This window comes from Schistocerca serialis, chromosome 7 (assembly GCF_023864345.2).
Source record: "Schistocerca serialis cubense isolate TAMUIC-IGC-003099 chromosome 7, iqSchSeri2.2, whole genome shotgun sequence".
NCBI lineage: Eukaryota > Metazoa > Arthropoda > Insecta > Orthoptera > Acrididae > Schistocerca > Schistocerca serialis.
Genome location: NC_064644.1, coordinates 209494797 through 209508349, shown reverse-complemented (window position 1 = coordinate 209508349; position 13553 = coordinate 209494797). Strand labels below are relative to the sequence as shown.

General features: G+C 42.0%; 1 protein-coding gene across 1 annotated transcript in view; it reads right to left on the bottom strand.

Moving 5' to 3' along the window:
• The window catches only part of LOC126412174 (cytochrome P450 4C1-like), a 121253-nt gene that overhangs the window by 83672 nt on the left and 24028 nt on the right, over positions 1–13553 (bottom strand). The window contains exon 2 of the mRNA XM_050081655.1: positions 1967–2073. Coding sequence (XP_049937612.1) covers positions 1967–2073 — 107 coding nt within the window. The remainder of the gene's footprint in view (positions 1–1966; positions 2074–13553) is intronic.

Sequence of the window (13553 nt, the reverse complement as noted above, 5' to 3'; positions counted from 1 at the left end):
GAATTCGATTACTCGATAAATAGTACAATTCTCAAGGCTGTCAATTCAACTAAGTACCTGGGTGTTAAAATTACGAACAACTTCAGTTGGAAAGACCACATAGATAATATTGAGGGGAAGGCGGACCAAGGGTTGCGATTCATTGGCAGGACACTTAGAAGATGCAACACGTCCACTAAAGAGACAGCTTACACTACACTCGTCCGTCCTCTGTTAGAATATTGCTGCGTGGTGTGGGATCCTTACCAGGTGGGATTGACGGAGGACATCGAAAGGGTGCAAAAGAGGGCAGCTCGTTTTGTACTATCACGTAATAGGGGAGAGAGTGTCGCAGATATGATACGCGAGTTGGAATGGAAGTCATTAAGGCAAAGACGTTTTTCGTCGCGGCGAAATCTATTTACCAAATTTCAGTCACAAACTTTCTCTTCCGAACGCGAAAATATTTTGTTGAGCCCAACCTACAAAAATAGGAATGATCATCAAAATAAAATAAGAGAAATCAGAGCTCGAACGGAAAGGTTTAGGTGTTCGTTTTTCCCGCGAGCTATTCTGGAGTGGAATGGTAGAGAGATAGTATGATTGTGGTTCGATGAACCCTCAGCCAAGCACTTAAATGTGCATTGCAGAGTAATCATGCAGATGTAGATGTAGGAGTCATGTTGAGCTATCGAGCTGCGCGGCGAACGGAGTTTCTGCGGACTCCTTGCGAAATTATGGCGCACGGGTTCGACATGTGTCAGAGACTCGGGGACGGCCTGGCGATTTGCTTTTACACAAACAACCTGTTTCTTGGAATTGTTCATGCCATCGTCTAACGCTCTGTGCCGTACGAGTATCCGCACCATACCTAGTAAGAAAGTCGCGTTGAAATGTTTTTACTGACCTGCACTGCGCTAAACGTAGAACAGAAAACGCTTTCTGTTATCCTGACATCATTTTTACTAGAACTAAAGTGGGCGCACACTGCTGCTACATATCGGTAATTGTGTAAAACTCCAGAGTTTGCCCTCTCCGACACGCACATATCTCAAATAACATAATAGTTATGATTTTTTAAAACCATATGACTCTTTTAGATACATCCTGTATATCCGCCATCACGAATTTTTCCCATCGTTTCTGCTGATGTGCGTGGTAAGTGAGTGGACAAAATGTAGCACTATCTTAGCTATATATTTAGGGGGAAGCTTAAGTTTCTTTATGGGCTATCGACTATTGTGTTTACGAGAGGAACACAAAAGCCTCCTCTAGACTTCTTCATTTATTCGCGCCCATACAGCTCTTACATCTTCTCTACATCCATTCAAAAACATTCCATTAAGTCTTCGCCGCGGTCTTTTCCTCTGTCTCAGAATCTAGCAAAGGAGCGCATGTCTCATTTCGCCAGGCTACGTGTCATGTCTACTACCGTTTATTTATAATCACACTCATAAGCACATGTGCTCAGTAATCCATATTTTCCTCCGACTGTTCTAGTAATTCCCTAAGATGCATCTGTCTGTTGCTTTCTGAAGCAACTTCTGTTCTAAACAGATTTTGCGCACTGAAATTTCATGTATCGCTGCGATAAGTCTAACTGAAAGCGAATATTAACTATTAACTTTTCGTTTTCAGGCACTATGGAAGCTTAGTTCTGAAACCTCTATTTAGTTTACTGAAATAAATGGGCCCATTTTAGTCTCCTATAAACATAATCACTCCAGTTCTCGCTGTCGATTGACTCTGAGGGTTTCGCACTTGAATACGCGTTCTTTGCAAGAGAAGCAGTTGTCGAAAATTGCATTGCAACTGATCAGAAAACCATGTAGGAGGACACAAATTTTGAATTATGCAGAAGGGGTTGTTCATTTGAAGAACTAATGGCATTCTCCTGGGGCAGGTATTTCACGGATATAGAACCCCATGGAGTGTCATGGATACAATAAATAACCATAATGAAATATGCGATTCCGTTCCAACTTACCTCGATGTGCTCTGGTTTGACTACGTGTACGTCTGGTTGAAAACCAAGCCAAACTCGATACAGCGGCCAGTACGTCTTGGTCATCTGATCCAGGTAGGCCACGAAGTCTGTAAGCGAGTTTAACTTAATGTTAGTTCCATAACAGATTATAGCAAGTAATTCTATAAAAAATAGGTATTTGTCTCACATCCTGAAGCACTCATTGCCGACAGTTAGTTCCTTATCTCAAGATATTTCTATCAACTTAGTATGCTCTAATGTCAGAATAATTTTAGACCCGATGTTTTTCGACATGTCCTATACAGAACCTAAACATCAACAAATTAAATAATCATGAATGCTTGGCGTTCCACAGCTTGTAAATATTTGTTAAAGTACGTCTTTTGAACACGCTGAGTTACATTTAACATGTTTTATAGCCAAACCGTATGCGAACGTAGAACACATCGTTAGCGGCATCTGAGGCAGAGGACAACAAACGACTGTATACATATCGATATCTGCAACATAATTTATATACATAACAGTAGAAACGTAAGTTTACTTACTTCCCGCCGGCCGGAGTGGGCGTGCGGCTCTAGGCGCTTCAGTCTGGAACCGCGTGACCGCTACGGTCGCAGGTTCGAATCCTGCCTCGGGCATGGATGCGTGTGATGTCCTTAGGTTAAGTAGGTTTAAGTAGTTCTAAGTTCTAGGGGACTGATGACCACAGATGTTAAGTCCCATAGTGCTCAGAGCCATTTGAACCATTTTGAACTTTCCTCCCTTTATCAATATCTGTGTTAATTATAAGTTATTTGTGAGTACGTGAAGCATTTTATGTTGGGCTTACTTCAAAACGAGTTTTAGACAACATGTTAACGTAAGTGAAGCCAATCGTTCAATATGCAGTGCACACTTGAGAGAATACAAGTATTCTGATAACGACAACACTAAAAAAAAGTCACCTTTCTTTGCAAGGCAAAAAAAGGTATACTATTAAACACATTAAATGATATTGAAATGTACATTCATATGAAGAAACACATCGATAACATCCTTAATCAACAAACCGTGTCACGGAATAAGATGGAAATGCCTGTACGGAATTTTAACAGTGTTGTGGTCAGTTCAGAGTTCCATCCGTCTCCTAAATTACCTAATCTGAACTGATTCGTTACGTCTCCAATGGATCCAAGACCGAAATGACAGCCAAATATTGTCTTGTGACAGCCAGAGCGAGAGCACCAGCAGCAGCGAGTACTGTTTGTATAAAGCGCTTATTTTGCATTTTGTTTACGACCTTCCACTAAGGAAGGGATTCTATTTGTGATTATCTGCTCTTCATAGTAACTAACAGTTCTTGATAAAACTTTACGTAGTTTTCGTGTTAGATTTCTTAGTGTTTTCTTGATCGTTTAGAACAGAAAGCGCCCTAAAACCGTCTTTTGTTTGTTTCGCGGCCGTTAGCCACTAGTTACTTGAATCGGCAGTTGTCTTGTGACAGCCAGAGCGAGAGCACCAGCAGCAGCGAGTACTGTTTGTATAAAGCGTTTTTGTACTTATTTGCTGCGCTTAGCTTTTAAATAGTTTTTCTGGGAAAACCTAGCGTAGTTTTCGCGTCTCGTATTTCAGTGAGTGTTTCTTGATTATCAGAGTAGCTCATCAGAAGATTATCTTGGGAATTTGTCACCGTATAGAGTAGGGTAAACATAGTCATGTGTAGGGACTGTGGTTGTTGTGAGCGGACGCAAGGAGAATTGGCCACTCTTCGGGGGCAGGTGGAGGCTTTGTATGTTAGGCTCATCGAGCTCGAGGCGCAGGCGTCGGCTCGTAGTGGCGTTGGGGCAACTGTGGTGAGACCTATGCCTACTTCGGTGGCCTTGGAATCACATGGAACCACTGATGTCGCTGCGTCTTCCGGCAGTGAGCATCTTACCGGTCAGCCATCACTCCAGGGTGAATGGCGGACAGTGGTGGGCTCGCGCGTGCCTGGCCGAAAGGCGAAGGTGGGATCTGGCCGCGTGGCAGCTGCCTTACCCCTTTCCAACAGGTACGGGGTGCTTCCTAGTGGTGATGACATCGTTTCCGAGCCACCACAGGATGCCTCGCCTGTTGGGCCAGTGGCCGATTCTCCGGCAAGGTCCCGACAGTCACAGAGGGCGGGCCTATTAGTTATAGGGAGCTCCAATGTTAGGCGGGTTATGGAGCCCCTCAGGAAAATAGCGGGTAGGTCGGGGAAGAATGCCAGTGTGCACTCGGTGTGCTTGCCGGGGGGTCTCGTCCGTAATGTGGAGGAGGCCCTTCCGGCAGCTATTGAACGCACTGGGTGTGACCGGCTGCAGATAGTAGCACATGTCGGAACGAATGACGCCTGCCGCTTGGGTTCTGAGGCCATCCTTGGTTCCTTCCGGCGGCTGGCTGATTTGGTGAAGACAACCAGCATCGCACGCGGAGTGCAAGCTGAGCTTAATATCTGCAGCATAGTGCCCAGAGTCGATCGCGGTCCTCTGGTTTGGAGCCGTGTGGGGGGTCTAAACCAGAGGCTCAGACGACTCTGCGACTATAATGGTTGCAAATTCATCGACCTCCGTTATTGGGTGGAGAACTGTAGGGCCCCCCTAGACAGGTCAGGCGTGCACTACACACCGGAAGCAGCTACTAGGGTAGCAGAGTACGTGTGGCGTGCACACGGGGGTTTTTTAGGTTAGAGGGACCCCCCCTTGGGCGAAACGATAAAATACCTGACGGCTTACCAGAGAGGACATTATCATCGTTGATAAAGAACGTCCGTCCTCAGAGACCAAAAACAGGAAAAGTTAACGTAATATTGGTAAACTGCAGGAGTATCCAGGGCAAGGTTCCTGAATTAGTATCTCTTATTGAAGGAAATAGTGCGCATATAGTATTAGGAACGGAAAGTTGGTTAAAACCGGAAGTGAACAGTAACGAAATCCTAGACACAGAATGGAATATATACCGCAAGGATAGGATAAACGCCAATGGTGGAGGAGTATTTATAGCAGTAAAGAATTCAATAATATCCAGTGAAGTTATTAGCGAATGCGAATGTGAAATAATCTGGGTTAAGTTAAGTATCAAAGGTGGGTCAGATATGATAGTCGGATGCTTCTATAGACCACCTGCATCAGCAACCGTAGTAGTTGAGCGCCTCAGAGAGAACCTGCAGAACGTCGTGAAGAAGTTTCGTGATCATACTATTGTAATAGGGGGAGACTTCAATCTACCAGGTATAGAATGGGATAGTCACACAATGAGAACTGGAGCCAGGGACAGAGACTCTTGTGACATTATCCTGACTGCCTTGTCCGAGAATTACTTCGAGCAGATAGTTAGAGAACCAACTCGTGAAGCTAACGTTTTAGACCTCATAGCAACAAATAGACCGGAACTTTTCGACTCCGTGAATGTAGAAGAGGGTATCAGTGATCATAAGTCAGTGGTTGCATCAATGACTACAAGTGTAATAAGAAATGCCAAGAAAGGAAGGAAAATATATTTGCTTAACAAGAGTGATAGGGCACAAATCGCAGAATATCTGAGTGACCACCATCAAACGTTCATTTCTGAGGAAGAGGATGTGGAACAAAAATGGAAAAAATTCAGAAACATCGTCCAGTACGCCTTAGATAAGTTCGTACCGACTAAGGTCCAAAGCGAGGGGAAAGATCCACCGTGGTATAACAATCATGTACGAAAGGTACTACGGAAACAAAGAAAGCTTCATCATAGGTTTAAGAGTAGTCGAATCATAGCTGATAAGGAAAAGCTGAACGAAGCGAAAAAGAGCGTAAAGAGAGCAATGAGAGAAGCATTCAACGAATTCGAACATAAAACATTGGCAAACAATCTAAACAAGAACCCTAAAAAGTTTTGGTCATACGTAAAATCGGTAAGCGGATCTAAATCCCCTATTCAGTCACTCGTTGACCACGATGGCACCGAAACAGAGGACGACCGAAGAAAGGCAGAAATACTGAATTCAGTGTTCCGAAACTGTTTCACTGCGGAAAATCGTAACACGGTCCCTGACTTCAGCCGTCGCACGGACGCCAAAATGGAAAATATTGAAATAAACGATATCGAAATTGAAAAACAACTGCTATCGCTTAGTAGCGGAAAAGCATCCGGACCAGACGAGATACCCTTAAGATTCTACAGTGATTATGCTAAAGAACTTGCCCCCTTTCTATCAGCAATTTATCGTAGATCGCTGGAAGAACGTAAAGTACCTAGCGACTGGAAGAAAGCGCAGGTCGTTCCCATTTTCAAGAAGGGTCATAAATCAGATGCGAATAATTATAGGCCTATTTCGCTTACGTCAATCTGTTGTAGAATAATGGAACATGTTTTGTGTTCTCGTATTATGACGTTCTTAGATAATACAAATCTCCTTCATCATAACCAACAAGGATTCCGCAAACAGAGATCATGTGAAACTCAGCTCGCCCTATTTGCCCAAGAAATTCACAGTGCCGTAGACACTGGCGAGCAGATTGATGCCGTATTCCTGGACTTCAGGAAGGCATTTGATACGGTTCCGCACTTACGTTTAGTGAAAAAAATACGAGCTTACGGAATATCGGACCAGGTTTGTGATTGGATTCAGGATTTCCTAGAAGAAAGAACACAACATGTCATTCTTAACGGTTCAAAATCTGCAGATGTAGAGGTAATTTCGGGAGTACCGCAGGGAAGCGTGATAGGACCTTTATTGTTTACAATATACATAAATGACTTAGTTGACAACATCGGTAGCTCCGTGAGGCTATTTGCAGATGACACGGTTGTCTACAAGAAAGTAGCAACATCAGAAGACTCGTACGTACTCCAGGAGGACCTGCAGAGGATTAATGCATGGTGCGACAGCTGGCAGCTTTCCCTAAACGTAGATAAATGTAATATAATGCGCATACATAGGGGCAGAAATCCATTCCAGTACGATTATGCCATAGGTGGTAAATCATTGGAAGCGGTAACGACCGTAAAATACTTAGGAGTTACTATCCGGAGCGATCTGAAGTGGAATGATCACATAAAACAAATAGTGGGAAAAGCAGGCGCCAGGTTGAGATTCATAGGAAGAATTCTAAGAAAATGTGACTCATCGACGAAAGAAGTAGCTTACAAAACGCTTGTTCGTCCGATTCTTGAGTATTGCTCATCAGTATGGGACCCTTACCAGGTTGGATTAATAGAAGAGATAGACATGATCCAGCGAAAAGCAGCGCGATTCGTCATGGGGACATTTAGTCAGCGCGAGAGCGTTACGGAGATGCTGAACAAGCTCCAGTGGCGGACACTTCAAGAAAGGCGTTACGCAATACGGAGAGGTTTATTATCGAAATTACGAGAGAGCACATTCCGGGAAGAGATGGGCAACATATTACTACCGCCCGCATATATCTCGCGTAATGATCACAACGAAAAGATCCGAGAAATTAGAGCAAATACGGAGACTTACAAGCAGTCGTTCTTCCCACGCACAATTCGTGAATGGAACAGGGAAGGGGGGATCAGATAGTGGTACAATAAGTACCCTCCGCCAAACACCGTAAGGTGGCTCGCGGAGTATAGATGTAGATGTAGATGTAAACACAGATTTTGCATTACGGCCATCCTACACAATAAGTTGCTCACAAGAGATATGAAATATGGACCCTTCCGTATCCTAAATTACCTAATCTGAACTGATTCGTTACGTCTCAATGGATCCAAGACCGAAATGACAGCCAAATTATGTGGTAGATACAGATTTTGCATTACGGCCATCCTACACAATAAGTTGCTCACAAGAGATATGAAATATGGACCCTTCGGCCTGTATGTCTTCCATGTTTACGTTGTAAGACAGCTGTGTCGGATGCGACCAAGAAATAATAACGTTTAAGAAGGCATGACAACAGTAACATACGTGACAACCTCTGTACTGTGAAGTAGAGCAGATGTCATCTCCCACAATACTGACATAGACATGGTTGTAGGTACATTTTAAATACTCGCATGCCTATATGCCATCTGACGGTGTGCTGACCACATGCCCCTCCGTGTCCTCATCCAGTGACGCCTATGGGCTGAGGATGACACGACGGCCGGTCGGTACCGTTGCGCCTTCATGGCCTGTTCGGGAGGAGTTTAGTTTTAGTTTAGTTTGTATGTCATCTGATGACCATAGATTTAAACTTAACAAAGAATTTGTAATTAACACACACGTCATTGATAGAGAGATACATGATACGTAAGTAAACTTGTGTTTTTGATGTTATGTACTTAATTATTATCTTGTAGATATCAATATCCATAGATTTTTATGTTTTTCTCTGTACCAGATGCCACTGATGATGGATTCAACATCTAAATACTGGTTTGCCTATCAAATATTTTAAATACACCTCAGTTGGACTACCGCAGATTTCAATGTGAGGTACAGCCCCAAAGTCTAGATTGTACCAGTCCCACCACCGCAATCCTTAACCTATGGAATAAGAAATCGAAATTACCCGCCGAGAAGAACAGACATCATTGCGTTTAGTATGATGTATTAAAGCAGTTCTATGCACTTTTATTTTCGTTTCGTATCCTTTGCAATCGATTAGGCACTCACTTGAGCAAAATATATCTCTCCTCCAGAGTCATCTTCAATTGTCTCCCGCGAAGAACAAAATAAACGAAAGTGTAAAATGACTCTCCCCTCCCTGATGCAGTCTTGAAGAGCAGACACAAATCTAGAAGCTTGCTAGTAATTACAATAGCTTTGAGAAACGTATGGTGAGTTCTTGTCAAAATGGCATTGTCTAGGTTATTCTGGAATGGAAAAAAAATTACAGAAGCCGGCCTCAGTGAAGATCTGTTTGGGTTTTGAGGAAATGTACGAACACGAGAGGCAATAAAGAACATACGATTTATCTTAGTAGATACTTTGAAGAATGACATTTTTAAATTAAGAGAAAAGATTTGACAGTTACGACTGGAATTCAATCTTTGAAATGCTGTGGGTAGCAGTGGTAAAATACTGGAACGAATGGTTATTTGCAATTTCTACAGAAAGCAGACTTTAGTCGAAAGCCATGAAGGGAGAAAGTGATTCAGAAGGGAGTGAGACAGGGTTATAGACTGTCCCTGATGTTATTCGAAACGCGCATCAAATAAGTTGTGAAGCAACAAAAGGAGAAATTTCGGAAGGGATTACAGCTAAGGGAGAAGAGAGAAAAACTTGGCAGTTTACTGATGACAACGTAACTTTGTCAGAGACAGTAAAAGACTTGGATGAGCAGTTTAACGGAATGAATAGTGACGTGAAAGGAGGTTATAATGTGTACATAGACAAAGTAAAACAAGAGTAATGGAACTTAATCGGATTAAATCAGGGGATAGTGAGGATATTAGACTAAGAATTGAGAAATTAAAAGTAATGGATGATTTTTGAAATTTGGGCGACAAAAAATAACTGATGACGTGCAACAGCAGGTAAAGTATATCTGAAAAACAGAAATTTGTTAACAGTGAATATGCACTCAGGTGACTAAACTCGTGGGACATCTCCCAATACAGCGCCGGCCTCCTTTTGCTAGTCGTAGTGCAGCTGCTCGACGTGGAATGGACTGAACAAGGAGTTGGAAGTCCCCTGCAGAAACATTGAGACATGCTGCCTCTATAGCCGTCCATAATTGAGAAAGTGTTGGAAGTACACGATTTTCTGCGAGATTTGACGTCTCTATTATGTCCCATATTGGGCTATCCGAGCGCCCAAATTATTCGCACAGATGATCCAGAATGTTCTTCATGTCAGTCGCGAACAACTGTGATCCAGTCACAAGGCGCATTGTCATCCATACAAATTCCATCTTTCTTTTTTGTCATATGAAGTCCATGTATGGCTGCAGATGGTCTCCAAGTAGCTGACACCAAAGTTTTCACATAGAGTAACCAGTTACATTGGCCACTGATGCGGTACATATAGGGAACATGTCAGCCCCTTTAGCATCAATTACAGCCTGAAGATGGCACATTGAAGCGCAGAAATTGGTAGTTACAAAACAAATGAAATAATTTTCTCACAATTCTTGCATCGCGTGTTCAGTAGTAGTAAGTGGTTAAAACGTAACGAAATGTCCCGAATAAAAGCAGTAACTGAAAATAAATGTTGTTGTTGAGCGAAATCTTATGGGACTTAACTGCTAAAGTCATCAGTCGCTAAGCTTACACACTACCTAACCTAAATAATCCTAAGGACAAACACACACACACCTATGCCCGAGGGAGGACTCGAACCTCCACCGGGACCAGCCGCACAGTCCATGACTGCAGCGCCTTAGACCGCAGCTGAGTATAAACAGCACTCTTAGTTTGAATGGGAGAGAATCAGTCGAGAAAAGTTTATGTCGCGGAAACGGTTCACTATACGGATTCTGTCAATCTCATCATTTATGTTGTAACGTAGACAAATTATGCAGAAGTACCAGCTTTCTAATTAAAGTCGTCACAGATGTCACTGTCAACTCATTCCATTATTTATGTTGTAACATAGACAAATTATTCAGAAGTACCAGCTATTTAATTACGGTCTTTACTGATATCACTGTTAACTCGACTACCAGTATTTGTTTAATAATTGTCAATAATTTCATCACTGGTGCCAAAGTATGTTGTTCTCACGAACAACTAGAGAGATGGACACGCAGCACTGCTTTCACGCGCTGCAGCACAATCGCGAATAAAAACAGTGGCACAGAAAGTCTAGAGTTTTCTATTGAAGTTTTTGACCTTGTCCGAGGAGAAGAATAATTTTCAACGTGGTCTGAAATTAAAAAACATATGTTGAGAACTTCTTTAACGATATATTTTGAAAACTTCTCTATTAATATACTCTTCGTAGAATCAATCACGGCGAGTTTGAAATTTGCACCATAAGTGAGTCTGATTTCAAAGTTCGTTGTTGTTTTTCTGTCAACGCTACCACTCGCGATTTGCACTAAATTTAACTCTTCAGCTAGAGTCATGCACGGTTGCAGAACTATGGGCACGATAATAACTACCTAAATGAAATGTCGACGTCGAAAGCAGTTCTTTTGCCCGTAGAAAGGAAAGCTAGCAACACGCTTAGCACCATTGGGCGCATCTAAAACCATTGACACCAGGTGCCTGTAGTAAGCCTGCTGATATACTAACGCAAAAACGGCGCGTATATCACACAACACGAACAATCTCAAGGAGCAAAAAGTTGAGATTAGCCCTTAACACTTCATACAGGTGTTGGTGTAGTTTGAGGCTAGTAAATCTGTTATGTAATTGTCTGCATTCAGTATTTTGGGAACATCAGTTAATTATCTACCTCTCATTAAAGGTAACTGATGTCATCGTTCAGTTGGCACAATGAAAGGAGACTGAGAAAATGATACATGATATCGAGTGTTGGACCCCGATCGTGGACACGGAAGCATACAGTAAGAAAAGGTTAGTGAAGCAACTGTGTGTGACAGATGAACTGCAATAACGCATGCGATGCAGCGTATGACGTGTGATGCTGAGAACTGGCACGGGTGAAAGTGTACAATACTAGGCATACAAACTTTGTAGTGAACGTGGGTCCGCAAAAGAGCCGTTTGTGATGTAATTGTGAATGTGTTGCTACGGACCTCCACTGACATCAGTATCAAATGTTCTCGTAGTTAGAAAAAATGTATGAAATACAGACTTTCCGATTAAGTCCCCATCTAATCAGAATCAGATTATATGTAAACTCAGTTACTGTTAGCGTGTTACCGTATGAACAACATTTGCCGCTGAACGTGTGAGCAGGGGTAAATAAGAGTGCTGTAGTTACTGTTAGAAACACTCTTCAAACAGAAAATTGATATATTTTGTTATTCCATTTTGAAATGATACCGCTCACTTTGTATGTGTTGCAGACCTTTCCTGAAATTATATAAATCTATAATAATAGGTTTTTCCAATTGTGGATAAATTATTCCTAAGTCCAGCATAATCACATATCAAGGAACAAATTTTCTGTCCAAATTTAAAAGTACTGATATCTAGAAAACCTTGTCATTACTGTATGTCATAGTCTTTGTGTTACATTACTCTGCTACGCAATACGATAAGTGATCTCAAATGAAGAAGAGGCATTACAGAACTCTGTTACAAGGTACAGACACTTTAAAAGGTATTGATAAGTAACACATATATACATTTTCTAGACAGGGAAAATTGCTAAGTCGTTAAAGCAACTCAGTTTATTCTCAACTATCCCATGTTCCACAGCATAAGGCCTCTCTCTCTTCAAGGCACAGTGTGATGCATGACTGACAAAGTATAGCATAACCGTCTGCGAGTTATGTAACTATTTTTAAAAATGTACAGAACTCCACTCGCTAAAATGTAACTGAAGAATTACTAATATATTCCAAACAGCTTTGATATGTTATACAGCACGAAATGTGTAAAATTATTAATGTTCACAAACGATGCACAAAACGCAAAGTCGTATTCACAACAACAAAAACAGATGAAAATGCCAGAAACTGCTCATGGCGTTGTCTAGGGCACATTACTTAGTGATTCTAAATCGATCACTAGACTACCTCACGGACCAGGATATAACATTCTTTGATGGATGCACTATCCTCCAGGTACAACATTCTTCCCTACTAGATGACCGTCTCATTGGACCACACATCATTCCAGGGAAACTTTAAAGGGGACTTTCGGATATGATCTCAGAGAATTGCTTGAGAATATTCCTCTTGCGCAGCGTTGGGCTTTGTGGAACATACATGATGGTACAACGACGTACTTTGCTGTTGGTGGAGAGGACGACTAACCTGCAAGTATGATACGAGATGAATAGATCGTGCCAGAACTGTAGAATAAGATATCACCTGACCTCAATCCTCTGGACCTTACTGCCTGAAGTCATCACAAACGTGACGTGGACAGCACTTCCGTCCATACAATTAAAGAAATGGAGCAGCGAATTCTACAGCTTTTCCAGCTTTGCGAGATGACCGCTGGTTCTAATTCACTGCAGACATGAATGCAGTATTGTATTCAGATACAAGGATGACGCACCAGTCTCCTTTAATAGGTACTATATGTACGTTAAATTGTATTATGTAAAGTAAGAAGCATTATTTTATTTAATGTTACGGTCTGCCATGAGTGACGATCGAGGACTGTGATGTAGGAAGTTAATCGGAAGGATTACATTTTAAATAACATTTTAAATACAATTATACTCACTGTGTCAATCGTCATACTGAATCCAGTGGCGGCTCGTAACAGCACATCTACAGTTACGTTGCAAAAGACCCGTATGCCGATTTACGTTTACTGGAACATTTTTGATTCTGGTATCGTATAATTTCCTCTGTGTCTGTTTTCCCCATTAGTTACTATATGCCCAATATTGATCATGGGAAAGAGGTACCCCAGGAGTTGAAACTTATGTCACTAGAATTAATGAATTGAAAATTTCGTAGGGGACAATGTGATGGTTGGAAACATTGGATAAACTAAGTAGAATTATTTCTACTAGGGCACTTCCGTCGTTGAGTTGTCCGTTTACTCGGTTCACCTCACTGGAAGC